This window comes from Clytia hemisphaerica, unplaced genomic scaffold (assembly GCF_902728285.1).
Source record: "Clytia hemisphaerica strain Z4C2 unplaced genomic scaffold, Clytia hemisphaerica genome assembly, whole genome shotgun sequence".
Classification (NCBI taxonomy): domain Eukaryota; kingdom Metazoa; phylum Cnidaria; class Hydrozoa; order Leptothecata; family Clytiidae; genus Clytia; species Clytia hemisphaerica.
Genome location: NW_027103874.1, coordinates 294,334 through 309,709, shown reverse-complemented (window position 1 = coordinate 309,709; position 15,376 = coordinate 294,334). Strand labels below are relative to the sequence as shown.

At 35.7% G+C, this 15,376-nt stretch overlaps 1 protein-coding gene and 1 long non-coding RNA gene across 2 annotated transcripts; both read left to right on the top strand.

Moving 5' to 3' along the window:
• The first annotated feature begins 1,621 nt into the window (after positions 1 to 1,621).
• Positions 1,622 to 8,014, top strand: LOC136808349 (putative glycerophosphocholine phosphodiesterase GPCPD1 homolog 2). Its single transcript, XM_067064878.1, has 13 exons — positions 1,622 to 1,847; positions 2,119 to 2,151; positions 2,565 to 2,672; positions 2,946 to 3,087; positions 3,323 to 3,507; positions 3,810 to 3,902; positions 4,832 to 4,925; positions 5,125 to 5,174; positions 5,419 to 5,487; positions 5,769 to 5,884; positions 6,641 to 6,788; positions 7,221 to 7,393; positions 7,776 to 8,014. Exons 1-13 carry the CDS (start codon positions 1,758 to 1,760, stop codon positions 7,807 to 7,809), a joined length of 1,335 nt encoding a protein of 444 aa, XP_066920979.1. The 5' UTR covers positions 1,622 to 1,757; the 3' UTR covers positions 7,810 to 8,014.
• Positions 8,015 to 14,288: 6,274 nt separating this feature from the next.
• LOC136808347 (uncharacterized) lies at positions 14,289 to 15,356 on the top strand. The gene is made up of 2 exons (XR_010846869.1): positions 14,289 to 14,557; positions 14,687 to 15,356. It is a non-coding gene; the product is annotated as an uncharacterized lncRNA (long non-coding RNA).
• The last annotated feature ends 20 nt before the right edge of the window (positions 15,357 to 15,376 follow it).

The window sequence follows — 15,376 nt, the reverse complement described above, 5'->3', positions numbered from 1 at the left end:
ATATCATTATCTAGCATTTTAACTGTATTGGGCTTTTCCATAAAAAATTTGAATATGGGGGGGGGGTGGAGGATAAAACAATTTTCAGTGATTTACCCCCCGGACAAAGTGACTTTTGGCCCCCCGGACAACGGGTTTACCCCCCCCCCCCCCGGACAAGCATCAGTTGACCCCCCCCCCCCCCCCCCGGACAACCCAAATTGCACCCGGACAGAGCAAATTTACCCCCGGACAACCCAAATTTGGATGATTTTTCGCTACCCCTGGACAATATATCCTCCACCCCCATGTACGGACATTTTCTGGAAGAGCTCGTTACTTTAGCATTCTTTCTTTCTTGTTTTTGAGTTTTTCTTTCCTGCTTTTGATTTTTTTATTCCAAATTTTATAATTTAAGCACATTTAGGCTATAAGGAAATATTATAATTTTAGAATTTTTAGTAATGACAATTCGACTGAAGTTGATTAGAAATCAATGTTTATATAACGGTAATATTTTCAAATTTCTTAGAAATATTTAGAACTTTTGGTCAAACGTTAATAAATTGACCTTGCATATTTGACAATACCTTTTCGAAAATCAGCCATTTAAAATGAAAGGGACTTTAAAACATGCTCGTTACATAAGAGAACAATGTGTTTTCTGAGGGTTTATCAGAAGTATTTTAGGGAGTTAGGTCTCTTTCAAATGAGCCATAAATTTATAAAGTAGATTTTTTCAATAACTTAGGAAGCAATTAACACACCTTTAACAAAAAACAGGGTGGCCAGCGATACTGGAAATACTTGAAAATACTTGAATATACTGGAAAAAAAAATTGATACTTGATTATACTTGAAATTTTGATAAAAGTGTTATTTTTCAAGTATATACTGGAAATGAAAATCTCTAGTACTGGAATATACTTGATTTTATCATTCATGATGCCGCAGAGGTCAAATCCTGGATTGGTGTCCAGCGCGGGATAACTCACCACCCTTTTTCTTTATATTGTTTGTGAAATTTTAGTCGAGTATGTACTTGAATATACTTATTTTTCTTAGTCCAAGATACTTGAAAATTTTGAAAATATACTTGAAAAATGGAAAAAATGTGTAAAAATGTACTTGATTATACTGGAATTTGGATTCCCAAAATCGCTGGCCACCCTGAAAAAGATATGTAAACGAAAAGCGATGAAAATTTCCCTTGATTTATCTGCCTTTGGGGTAAAACTCTTTTTACATAAAGTATTGCATTTAGAAGGAGGCTTTCTGCGCCGAAATTTAACGTTTATTCAGCCTCGCTTTGCATTACCACGAAATTAGGATATGAAAGCAACTTTCATTGCGAGTGAAAACAGTGTTTTACTTTTGAAAACACATGTTCTTGCTGACTTGGTTCGTAAATACAAATTTAACTTGTGAATCGGCTTGACTGACATGTAACCTATAAAATCTTGTCACTCAAAAGATAATAAGAGACGCTGAAAGGGCTAGCAATGAAGTGAGGAAACTCCATAATATGAAGCTACAAAATATAAAAGTTTCATCGTACTGTAGAAATTCTTTTTCTCTGAATATTGTCTTCAATAATTTAACACTTTCTCATTAAAATTTTTTCATGATGAAAAGAAAAGTTATGAAATTTCGAAATCCTCTTCTTCTAGAAAAAAGAAAAAAAGACAACACTCGACAGACGGAAAAAAGACCAAGGCTATCTGTTTAGATCAAACAAATTTTAAAAACATTTGAAAAAAAAAACTTATACACCAATCATGGTTTTGTTACACTTTAACCTGCATGCTTCTCAATCGAACCCAATCAAACTGAATGATGATGAAGAAGGGCAACAATTTTCTATAAAGGTATAAACCTATGAATTTATCATCTTTCGTCTTTTACATTCATTTGTTTTTCCTATTTTTCACTAGTTTCTTCGTTATGTTTTCTTTTATAACTTCTACTTTTTGATTGTAATCACCAATATAATCCTCAGTAAGTAATGTTAATATTAGAGCTTTACTTAAGAAGCTTACTTGAAAAATTGGAACTGGGGTGTAACTCCCTGTTTGGATTTGAGATTGGAAATTGTCATGATTCTATCACTATTTCTATCATTAACATTTCTCTTTATAGTTACGTCACCAAGACAAAGCACCTGTTTTGAAGGTTTGTTTATATGATTAGCAAGTGGTTCGTCTTCTCCTAAAGCATCGAAACTTATATAAAACAACTTTTTTAAATTGTATGCTAACAGACAGCACCCAACAAGATACAGTAGAGTCTCCATAACTCGAACACGCATGGGGAGCACAAATTTGTTCGTAAAGTAAATTTCGAGTTATAGAGTAAGGGACGAGAAAACTTGTTCGAGTTAAGGAGACATCGAGTTGTAGAGGTTTGAGTCAAAGAGACTTTACTATACGATAAACCTTCCTCTGGTCTTCGAATTATATTTTGGCGCTTAACTGAAAAGAATTGGAATTCACCTGCTCCATCGACTAAGCTATCTAGCCGATTTTTGGAAACGTCTTCCCCGTATATCCATCAAAAACGACCTATTGTCCTTCTTTTCTATTTAGAAATTCAACACAGAGGGCTACGAGGACATACAAAGCGAAGAAGCCATTCCATTCGACCCTGATTTTTACTACACCTTTATATTTGACGTGGATGACCTTTCAAAAATTGTAAGTATTCAATCATCACTGATGCCTATGGATGTTTACGAAATTTTGTCACTGTTAATACAGTCTTTTTTGTCTGCAAGGACGTCTTTGAAAATGTGAATTTGGTCATTTTTTGAAACCGTTTCTTAGACGAATGCTGGGAATGTGATGAAAACCTTCAGGTTATCAGGTTTTTACTCAGATTAACACGGTAAATGTTTTTTTGACTGTAACATTTGGAAAACGGACGGGGCTATTATGAAACCAAAACTTCTTGCATTCTTTCTTTTTCAGGATATCGAATGTGAATTAACGAATACAAAAAATGAAACAATCGGAACAGCACATTTCACAAAACCATCTTTACACGAAGAAGTTTTTGGAACTTGTTGTTCCGAAATCACCAAGGATGGAGTTTCTATTGGCAAAATTTTATGTATGTACTGCTAAATTTTCATATAACGCCATTGGCTTTGCGTAGTGATCGAAAGTAAAGATTTTTAGTTTTTATGCGGTTTTTAACAAGAAAGTTTGAAAACCTTCTTGGATACAGGATGAACTTTCATTCAAACATTTTAATGTTAATGAAAATCCAAACTCACAAGTTTTTAACACTTTTGCTACTGCTAAGAGACGCCCACACATTTCTTTTGCTCTTCTTTTTGGTTTAGTTAACTACTTGGTGTTACCGTCTAAAATAACACATGATTTGTCAACATGTGGCACAAACACCAAGTCGGACACAATACTGGACGATTTTCATTACATCGGTCATCGTGGTGATGGGTCGACCAAATTACGAACATTACCATATTTGGAAAACACTATTTCGTCCTTTATTCGTGCGCACGAACTGGTACGACTTAAGGGGGCCCTGGGGTTAATTGTGTCAGCTGTCTCATTTCCCTTCTTAACCAGTATACCTTGTTTGACGTTATATGTTTTTCTCTGAGGAAAAATGTGCCTGAGGTTTTGGAGTTTCTTTGCTATTCCGATGTTTGAATATATTCATTTCCTATACGTATTGGAAATTCAAAAAAAAACGAAATCGTAGGGTGTGATGTGATATATTGTCCTTTATCCAACACAGCATTCGTCCAAGCTTCATATATCTCATACTTTTCTATGAATTAACATTTCAATAATTCTTTTGTGCAGGGTGCTTCATTCGTTGAGTTGGACGTGCAACTGACAAAAGACCATGTGCCAGTTGTTTTCCACGACGATTTTGTTGCCGTCATCTCTGACAAGGTCAGTGTTGTGTTTTTTTCGCACGCCCTGATCGGCATCGAGATGATTTCTAAAGCCTAGACTCCGGGAGTTTCTAAACGTCGATCAGAAATGACTACCACGACCGGCGACCACGACCAGCGACCAGATAAATTTGGGTTATCGAGTTTTTTTCCCTTTCTACAACGTAGAGTGTCTCTCCTAATCATTTGAATATATCATATTGAGGAGTAAGCTCACCCCTGTCTCATCTATTTAAAGCCACGTGCCAAATACGTAAAACAACCATTTCGACGCTCTTGGAGCTTGATTATGATGTCAATTTCTATCCTTTTGTATTATCAGCATCAAAATAATTAGTGGCACAAAATTTTTTTTAAATGGTTTGAGAAGCTTTGTTTTTCATCATCAGATTATTATTTTTGTCAAAATTAGTCATTTTGTCAGCATAAAGACAGATGATTAGATTCATATCTCTAAAACTAGCCTTCCCAATTTTTTCGTACTGACAAGTTCTATCTATTCATACTAAAGGCATCTCATTCAGCATAATTAAAATATTTGGTATAACAAAGCTTACAAACATCATACTTAATGACCCTGTCAATATTTTCGTCAATTAGTGTCCCTTTGTCAAGAAAATGACTGGTTACTTCAAAGGTCACTTTTAAGGATACTCGATTTAAACATTCTCTACGGTGGAGAGAGCAGATAAACTCGATAATCCAAATTTATCTGGTCGCCGGTCGTGGTCGCTGGTCGTGGTCGCCATTTCTGGTCGATGTTCAGAAACTCCCCTAGACTCCATCGCATCTTTGTTCATTTGTCTTTTGATTAAATTTCTTTAAGTTTAAGGGGCAATCGGGTCGCGTGAAAATTTGAATAGCATCGATAAAATTCGATCGTTCTTACTATCTTACAATATTTTATTATTCTTATTGTTCGTTCAGGATAACCGTTATACCGTTGACAAAGTCCCTGTTAAAGATTTGACACTTTCTGAAATCCGCAACAAAAAAGTCGATTTTGCTCGTCCTGATGCAGGTTTGGACATTTTCTTTTTAAACTTTTTTGAGTATAAAATGTAAGGCAATTAAATTCGAGATTGTGTAACTTTCTTATTTCAAACAGTCCAGCGGAATTAGAGCAAACACCACTGAAATCACTTAAATAGCCGATGGGACAATCGAATGGCGTGATAAGGATACAGAATTTAGTTCTTTAATGCGCGGTTTCGTTTTAGGTTTGAATTATGACGATCGATTCAAGCATTTATTTCCAACACTCAAAGAGGTTTGTCTCCATTTCATTTCAAAAAATGTGTATTCTTAAATTTTTAGTAGGCAGGTTAGAAACACTATGCAGCACTATGATATGATATTTGTTACGGAATGGTATCAGTTCGTTCACTCCTTTATCTTTTCCCTATTACGATCTGTTTCTCTGATAGACAAAAGAAAAACCCGTACGGTCCCTTGCTAGCTACTCTACTATTTTTATTGAATTGAGACTTTTTATAAATCGATTCTTTCTCCAGTTACTAGAGGAGACACCATCGACTCTCGGTCTTTTCATGGAAATCAAGTATCCTGAACCTGACCAAGGTGTAAGTATGAAAAAGATATCTTTTCGAATGGACTATAAACAGCAGTTTATTATTTAGGCAAAAGACCAAAGGAAGAGACGACAGTTTGGCAAAATTGGCTTGACGGTGCGGGTATTTGCTGTTAAGCAAGATACCATCCTCATCCGAAAGTTCTTTCGAAAGTCCAAAATCACTAAACTTCAAGGAATTTTTTTGGCAGGGGTTTGAGCATTCTGGAAGTCTTTCCTTAAAGGTATACGATTTTTGTTATAAGTTTATACACTTACTTTATATACTTATAGATCACTGATTTGATTCCGAAACATATAGTGGTGGATCGGATTCTTGATGTCATGAGTGAATCTAAAATCAAACAACCCATCATGTTCTGTTCTTTTGATCCAGAAATATGTATCATGTAAGTCATGAAGATCTACACCCCTGTCTCAGTAACCCATTGGGTCTTAAAAGTTCACCGGGGTGACTTTGAAATGGGACAATATCCACCGGGGTAGAGATTTCGGTCGCTGGGTCAAGAAAATCGGTAATTTTTTAATACCGGGCAAAGTCAAAAGTCAGGATTTTTCCCTGGGTTTGTGCTATTTAGCACTTTAGAAAAATCAGATTTCGTCGGGGTTTTTGATAAAGTTCTCGTTTTTGCCCGGGTTGAGATTTCCATTGCTCTTCAATCGATTTTTACACCGGGTTACCGACCGGGGCGAATCTAACCGGGCCACTGATACAGGGGTGTAGATATGATCTCACCCATCGGTGAATTCTTAAAATAAGAACGCTTAGGAAAGAACTTATCGTGGAATTATGGAATAAGTTTCGTGAATGATTGATAAATTGTACAAGCATCACTTAAATGTTGTCTACGATTTATATGAAAGTCTTGAATTCTTTTGGCCTGGTTGATCGTTTTTTTATGAAATCTAGCCAATTTTGGCTTTCATAAAAGAAAGGACATTCATTACCTTGTGAAGCTATAGATTTTTACCATATTTCAGTCGACATTTCATGTCCATAACTCGAATGATTACTGATTTTCCCTTGTGTTCGAGCTATGGAGACTCAACTGTATATGAATTCAGTAGGAAAAAAACGATTTAAATGTCAAAATAGAATTGTTAGAAGATGATTTGACTACTTTATCCACTGATTTTCCTTTCAGGTTGAAACACAAGCAAGCCTCTTTCCCAGTCTTTTTCATCACGAACGGCGAGAATTGTTTCACTTCATACAACCCTTTCGAACCTTACGATATGAGAACCAGAACCAGAATGATCGCTGCTCATTTCGCTATCTGCCATGATTTGAAAGTAAGAATCCTCTTTCGTATAGAATCCACCTTTCACACTACTAACTTTGTTTATTTTATTTATTTGTTTTATCCAGAAATAGATGCTCTCTCTTTTTTTCTTCTTCCCCCTCTGTTTTTCAGCGTGGATTTATACGTTTTACAATACAGTGTAAAAAAAGATAATTCGGAAAATCTTTTCGGTTGGGGATAAAAAGTGGGGAAAAGTTTTGTCGGGTTTTAGAACGCCCGCAAAATAATTCGGTCACCTCAATTAGGGTTTCTTTTACCTAATCAACCAGCGGTTCCAAGAACAAAGTTTTAAAAATCTCGATGATTTTAATTACAGTATACAACATTAGCAACATCGGATGCTACCGAACAAATGGAGTGCTCAGAATTATTGAAAAAGTTTTCTCTTGTCAAACAATAATTCTACTTCCTTATTCTTTAGGGAATCTCGATCAATAGTGACCCTTTGATGAACAGTAGAGATGATTACGCAAAATTGACAGCCTTTTTAAAGGAACACAGCAAAATGCTTTTCTCTTGGGGCTCAGCAAATTGTGATCGAGAGTATGCAAATATTCAGAAATCCGTCAAAATGGCTGGCGTCATCTCAGACAGGTAACTGATGACTAAGGAATGAATGATAAATGACTGATAAATGACTGATTTTGATTTTTTCATCAACGTTCTATTCAATTTGTAATGAACTTTAGATTTTTGGGTTTATCTGCGGAACACTATATATATCCGAAACTGAACCCCTCATCGGGAAAATTTCATTGCTCCCGATTTATGAAACATTTTGAAAACTCTAAATAACGACAGACTATTTCTACTTGTACTCAATCTCAAATTCTAATGGTGGTTGTAAAAAGGTTTGATATTAGTTTGATATTAAAAGTAAACATGTACCATGAAGTAACTGACGGATAAAAAATTGACAACCTCTTGAACTTTTGAGTACACATGGCTGTAGCGAGTCTTTAAATTTACTTTTTAGATTGGCCAACCTGAACATCACAAGAAATGCTTGAGGCAAATTCATTGCCGGCGAGGATACGAAAGAAAATATGTAAATAGTGTAAATAGACCACCAACGTTCACCACATCTTGAAGTAGCAACGAGAATTTTCGACATGCAATGTCTCAGTAGTTTTTGTACAAAAGAAGATTTTATTTTTATTTGACCTATAAATTTAATAAATTGTTAAAAGAATTTGTCTATTTAATTGTATGAAATATTATTGGTTATTTTTCTTTCGTGAAGGCTCCAAGCCGCCCCAAAGCTGTAGCCTCGTTTGAAACAAAATCCTCTAACAAAACCCTATATCTGTAATTGAGATAAAAGTAATTTGTATACCCTTACTATTAATGGTTTCAACCCATTTCAACGACCGTACAAGAATATTACACGACTTCTTATTACCCCGAGCCAAAAGGATGGGGGATAATTTAAGTTTGGATGGGTAAAGATTCCCCATTTCCTGACACCATCTTCAATCACCATCGTAAAGTTCTGTTATAGCTTGGCCTCAACAAATCGTAAACAATGTTGTATAGGTATTTGAAGATTTTTACACGATTTCACATGAAATATTAAGTAGTCGTGATATTCAACCAAATTCAACCGATTCTTTTTAGCCAAGAATTTTTGATTTTGATTAAATCATCTGATCAATTCTCCATTCCATATTATATTCAATGTTTTGATTCACATGCAGCTTCAAATCGCAAAAGAGGGAGGGAAAACAAGCATTTTGATTGCAATTGAGGAAAGGCAGATGGTTAAGAATATGAACATATAGGAGGATAGCAATAGATGTGACATTTCAGCATCCAGCCCAAACAAGAAAGACTTGTATAAAAAAAATTAACATTAAAATCTAAAAGACTACGTACATATTTTGCCGTGTAGGTGCTGTGATTGCGTGAAAGACCTTAATGTGGAATTCGTTGGTTAGATTCAGTTATTTGAAAGATGATAATAATCTATTGTTTCTTCATATTGATAATTTACCGAATCAATGAAGTCCAATCAACCCTTCTCGGTGATGGCACTTTAGTCATTGGTCTATTCTCGATTGTCGATCAAACTCCAGCAAACGGAGGGGCTGGCAATTTAACACCAGACGAACAAGGAGAATTAATGCGATACTCCAAAGAATGGTTCGAAGACAATGATTATATTTTTGAAAGTCACAATGTCGGAGAAAGTACATTAAACTTATCACAGATCGTGGTTGATTTGATGACCAATAAAAAATACTTTAACGAGCAGCCAATCGAAGAGTCGGCCGATTCTAAAGTTGCCGCTTTTGTAGTCCATCTGACGGCGAAACTTTTGAATCGACTACAGATGTTTTTGCAAGGATTGCAGATTCCGATTTTCAGTCTCAGTAGTGAAATAGACTTCAAGCATGCCGACTACAATGTATATTATCATTTCTTGTATTGGATGCGAGGATATGACGATTTGCTAAACATGGCACCAAATGCGTATGGGGAAGTTATTTTTTTTAAAGAAAAACAACCAAAGAATCATCGAGAATTTCATAAAGATTTCAAATATTTACTGAAACGTTTGAGAAGATTAGAAATTTCATACAGACTGTATAGGTACATGCTTGATGTAAATGCCGCTACTACAAACATAGATTTGGATAAAGTTGTACAGTTAGAAGCTAATATTACTCGTATATTGAACAGTTCCCGGTGTATTTGTAATCGACGGTTGATCCTCATATCCAATAAAGAAGACTTGAGAGTTATCTACTTAGCTCTGGAGAAGCACAATCACGCCTTTGATGCAAGAGTTGGTTTCAGATGGTTTTACCCCAATTATAAAAACCAATTTAATGAAAAGAATGAAAGAGATAGTATCTTTTTGAGACATTACATTCACAGCATTTTCACTGAAATACATAAGGAATATTTAGACGATTTTCAGTTGAATGGAAAACTTGAGCGATTGAACATTCTGAATGATACGTTTTTTCGCCGTAATACCAAGACCAGGACATTTAGTCCGAAATGTAATTGTACATGTACGGGAGACTCGACATCTTATCTTCATAACTGTCCTCCAGGCGAAGTGAACACGTACAAAAATCTTACCAACACCCATAATTCAAGTGAAGAGACCTATGGATATATCTGTAGTAAATGTCCGAATAAAGACTTATACAAACCAAACTCTGGTAACCAAAGCTGTAAAATCTGTCCAAGTGATTCTAAAGTTAATGCAGAGAGAACAAAATGTATCAAAATCGAAAGAAAAACAATTATCAAGTACGTCAAATTCAGTAACAAGTCGACCATAAGTCTCCTCTTCTTCGCATCACTTGGTATAATCCTTTGTATTGCATTCGCTGCTATTTTCATCAAATACAGAGAAACACCGATCGTCACAACATCAAGATTCCGAACAACTTTGATACACTTTGCTGTATTTTTCGTTATTTTCTGCGTCATACCGATAGCCTATATCGGTAAGCCGAATCCCTTTTGTTGTATCTTACGACCAATCATCATCGCTATATTATACAACCTCAACATCTCTATCTTGTTAAGCAAATCGAATAAAATGCTTTCAGCAGTCAGCTCAAAAGTCAAAATCACTAAAGCAGAAATGCGGCGTGAAAGAATCGGCGAAATATTTTTCGTCATTATGAATCTTGTAATCGGGGCGCTAATTATTTCAATCGTCAACGTTTCAATTCCACTTGAAATTAGCAAAACGTCTTCACAAGTAGGAGATATTACTAAAATATATCTTCACTGTAAAACCGAAATTCATTTGTACGCCTCAATCGGGTTTACCATGGTATTGAAGTTTTTATGCTTCGTTCAAGCTTTCCGATGTCGCCATCTACCGAATATTTTAAACGAAGCATGGATCATTGTCTATGGTTCCTTCATAGCAATGTTCTTATGTGCTATTCTATTAGTGGTCAGATTCTCAAAAACGACCAACAATTTGGAGAAAGAACAAATCACAATGAATTGGATTTTGATCTTGAATTTGGTTTTGTTTCTGGTCTTGTACGGCTGGAGAACATATTGGATTGTATTTCAGCCTCACAAAAACACACGAGAACATTTCCGTGCTGAGATGCTACGCCTCATGAAAGAAAAAGCTGAAAAGATTGGACGCAAAAATGCAAAAGCTTTTTATAAGAAATGAACATTTGCCATGAACAAAACCTGAAAATATCTCTTCTGTTTTGAGATAAATTTTTGCATGGGTTCCTACTTTCCTTTTCTAGACCTCTGAGGTGGGGATGGAAGGTTTCATGTATGTATGGATGTTGAAAGAATTTCCCCTATTTCCGTCAACACTCATAATAGCGAGTTTATGTATTTGCACTTTTGAGGACGGTAGAGTGACTGAAGCGATTTGGAATAACCCGCAATTCTGACCCGCAAAATCGAGGACGGTAAAAGTGCTGATTTACCGTCGTCCTCAGCTGGTCAGGATCTATCCAAATTAGAACATTACCGTCTCCGTCGCAGAAAAACACATATACATAAACTCGGTAATGTAAACCTGAAAAACTTTGTTTGAAAGACTTGATACTTATGAAAGACGCCTAGTTTTCAGATTTTTCAGGATGATGCAAAGAAGCCAAAATTTCTAACATGGTCTGAAAGATTAAATACATGAATGGACATCAATGGCCCACTTGTTCTCAAAATTTTGAAGTTTTTTTGGCTTAGATAACCATTACGTGCTTTCAATAAAAGAAGTGTTCAGTAAAATTGAATGTCGTGAATCTTTAATGCGAAGAATGGTATTGATTTTTTTCTAATTGTGAAGAAAAATATTAATGTAATGTTCTTATAAATTACTTTTTTATAAAGAAAAATTGACTTAAAATAAATTGCAGCTCAAAAATTACTATACAGGGTGCCCCGAAAAAAAGTCCTGTGTCAGAACGCGACTACATGTATCTAAAAAGAAATGACTGACACTGGCGAGTGTGGCTGGCATCCTGTTGAATCACCACTAAAACTCTACGAGAGTAATGGACTTCTACAGTATATTTTGTGAATGGAAAACAAACCGCAACTAATTTTCACAACCCCCGGCTTCCTTTGTGAGAGACAGCTGGATCTTTTCTGATCAAAATACATCTATGCCAAGTCTTAGTTTCCCGAGATAATCGTTAAAACAATTAAGACTCGACAGCAGCGTAATGTTAGTACGTTTGGTTGTGACTGGATATCCCGAAGAGTTGCCTCTAAATTTACATGTACAGTGAAATGTGCTTTGTGAAAAAAATCTAGGGAAAAAACTAATAATTTCCACCAAAAAATCATTTACAAGAGGGCGTAGTTTACGAAAAGGTGTTAGAATTTGAAAAAATTGAGATATACTCATATATTTCTATAATACATTAGACTTCGATTTTATGGAGAAATATTGAATCCGCAAATCCACGATAACCTACATCGCGTAAGGTTCAGGAAGATGTTGGCTTTTAGAACCCCCCCTAATCAACGGAAAATATTCAAACTGGTACAGAAAAAGTGTAAAACTTTGGGAAAGTATAAAGTGCAGGCTAATTATTTTGTTTTGACCTCTATGGTTTAAGTTGATAACTTACTGATGTTTGATCCCGTGAATATGTAGAACGCCTTCACTTTTTATATGAACAATCAAAATTTTAGATGAGAGTTGACTGTTCTTATTATTTCAAAAAAATTGTCAGACTTTCAAGCAGGTATTTCTTTAATTTAATGAAATCAGTATTTTCTTATAAATATTTAAGGCTCAGATTGTTCGTAATTTGTTTTTGAATTTCGGCGTAAAATATTCCTTACATTTCTCTTAAAAAATTTTTTTATGAATAAAAAAAGGTGTAAAAGAAAAGGGAGGAAACGTTAATGATCGATATTCTATTCTTCGATCGCGGTGCATAAAAAGGTCGAAGAGGGCTTCTAAGATGTTCAAATTTGAATTGGAGTTTCTCGACGGAACTACAAAAATGTATCTGGTGTTTGTTTCTACATTGGCTTTCCATTACTTAATGGATAGTTATAATGCTAGTGGTGTAAACTCCTACTATTGTCAAAATGAGGGTCAAGTTCTCAGCATCTCGAAATTGGTGTCTTATAAGTCGGTGACTTATACCGTATGTGTAGACGGTGTCATAAAGAGGCAAACGGTTTTCTTCGCATCCACAGGCTGTTTACACATTCCACATAGCCTAGTGACTGGTTCATCTTTATACACTAGCATGCAAGCCGACGAATGTATAGGTGAGGACGGAGAGATCAGGAAACAAGGTTATGGAGTGGTCCTGGGTCAACAAAATAATGTTATTCCTGTACTGTTCGAATATTGTAGCAATGCAACTTTGGATGATTGTTGTGAGAATGTACACAACATTAGCGGTCCGTATTCGTGTCTTGTCACCTCTATCCGATCACTAAGCATGCAGTTGAAAAAGAAAGGTTTATTGGATGGGGGGAAGGAGCAATATTTCCGCACGGCTAACCAAAACAACAAGAATGAAAACTTGGAGACATCGATTCTGCACATGGCTGCCACTCCTACCACACCATTTTGGATTGGAAAGCGAACCAGTATGTCTTTGTTCTATAACACAAACCTTCAATGGCTTTAAAGCCAAAAGACAGTGACATGTACTTAAAATAGTTAAGCTGGGTCAATTTATAACTCCGATCAAGTTTTGCAGGGATTGAAAAATTGTCTCCAGGTTTAATAAACTATACTATTTTATTTCTAGTGTAAACTTTCGATATTTTAGGCTTTAAACCCACTTTTATCTCTTTACACGTTTTTTTTAAGAAACTAGTTTTACTAAGCAGCCTCAATGTTTCTTAAGAAATCGGCCTTTTGAGCCTTAAATGTTTCTTACATGTTTCTAAACTTTTTGACATAATCAGCCTCATGGAAGGCTGGATTGGAAGGTTCTTAAAAAAACCCGAATTGAAAGATATTTTTTTCTCATTCTCAGCCTTCAGCATGTTTCTTATTTTTTAGGCATTCTGAGCCTCGTGTTTCTTAAAAGAAGGTTTCTAAAAAAACAACAACGTGTATTTGCCTAAATTGTTCCTTTCTTTGCGGACTCGACAATATTCTTTTCTTCACAGCGCTGTTCTTAACCCTTTAACGGTCTTTTTTACGGTTAGGAGAATAAAAGCAGTCCGCTGCGCGATTTAAGTTTTAAATTTTGTTTTCGTGGATCGCTTCCTTTCATCAATTTCTGTGATGTCATCAAAAACATTGGCTTATGAAATTAGGTTTTTTCAAAAAACGTTCGAAACGTTTCGAAAAAAGACGGAAAGCATTTACGTTAAGGGGCGGACCCTCATGCGGGGAGGTACCCTTAGGTACCCATCATCCATCACCTTGACCATTAGAAAACAGGAATTTGTAGAAATTTTTATTTAACCTTTTCAGCCCGGCGGACGAGTATAGTCGTCGAGCATACGTTCCGGCGGACGAGTATAGTCGTCTTTTTGACATTGTGATCTTCTAAGCTATATTTCTTCCATTGGCTTCTTTGCTAGCCGTAGAAGTAAAGAGAAACGGAAAGTAGAGGTTCTAAGCTTTCTTTTGATATATGGTGATGTAATGTTTTGATCACGTGGTGAGGCAGCAGATTTCGGAGAAAAGGTAGAGAAAAACACTGAATCAAGATGGCGACCAAGAAATGGGTTTTTCAAACTTACTGCTAAAGTTCTTGGATTTTTTGACTGGTTTAGGCCACTTTTCTTCATGGAAACATTGTTTTTATAATGGCAAAACATCCAGTAAGTATATCTTATATTTTGTGTTTTGTTTTTAGCATAAAAATTCCATTTATTTGTCATTTTGACCACTTTTCTCGACAAACTATCGGAGTCGACCCAAACTTACAGTGCTTTTTACTTTTTATTCAGGTTGGAGCATGGAAAGTGGACAAATTCAATGCAAAAGTGTTTTCTACACCTCATTTATTTCAAAGGAGCACCAAAGAATTTGAAAAGCCTGGATTTATGTTGAATTGCACTACTTCTTCCGCTCCACCAGCAACGGTCGATCGATCCCCGAAATTCTTGGCTCATAACGATGTCCTGATTACAGCTTATATGGATCAAAATGATGGAAGGAACCACATAAAAGCCACATGGAATTATTATGATGACATTTAGCATTCCTTATGGGCAAGAGAGACCAGATTTGATAGCAATGAGTTTGCCTCAAAAGGCTTACGGTTTTTGGAAACTTTGCAACTGTCGCCGACTATGCCATCTAGTTTCACGGTAGCCGATACCCTTCAAAAGCTTCAGGAGCTAAGAATACTGACTGAAAGTGTTGTTTAGATAGTTGGGAATACTTTTATACCATTTTTGATGTTGTAGCTGCTTCTGGAAACACATTATCATCAAAATACTTCAAAATTGTATATATTGGATTTTTTTAGCCGAAAATCGTGATTTTTGGCAAAAGTGACCGATATTTGGGAGGCTGGTGTGACACATACAGATTTTTCTGGATGCTGATTTTTGGTATATTACTTCAAAATGATGTATAGATTGATAAATAGCCAAAGACAGATTTTTTAATTAACTTCCCCCCACTTTTTTTTT

What these genes read in the sequence shown, in the direction of transcription:
- LOC136808349 (XM_067064878.1), top strand. Translation starts at nt 1,758, where the DNA reads ATGGTTTTGTTACACTTTAACCTGCATGCTTCTCAATCGAACCCAATC. An exon ending in ACAAAGCACCTGTTTTGAAG is followed by an intron (nt 2,152 to 2,564) that starts GTTTGTTTATAT and finishes TTTTCTATTTAG; the next exon opens with AAATTCAACACAGAGGGCTA. An exon ending in TTTTGCTCGTCCTGATGCAG is followed by an intron (nt 4,926 to 5,124) that starts GTTTGGACATTT and finishes GTTTCGTTTTAG; the next exon opens with GTTTGAATTATGACGATCGA.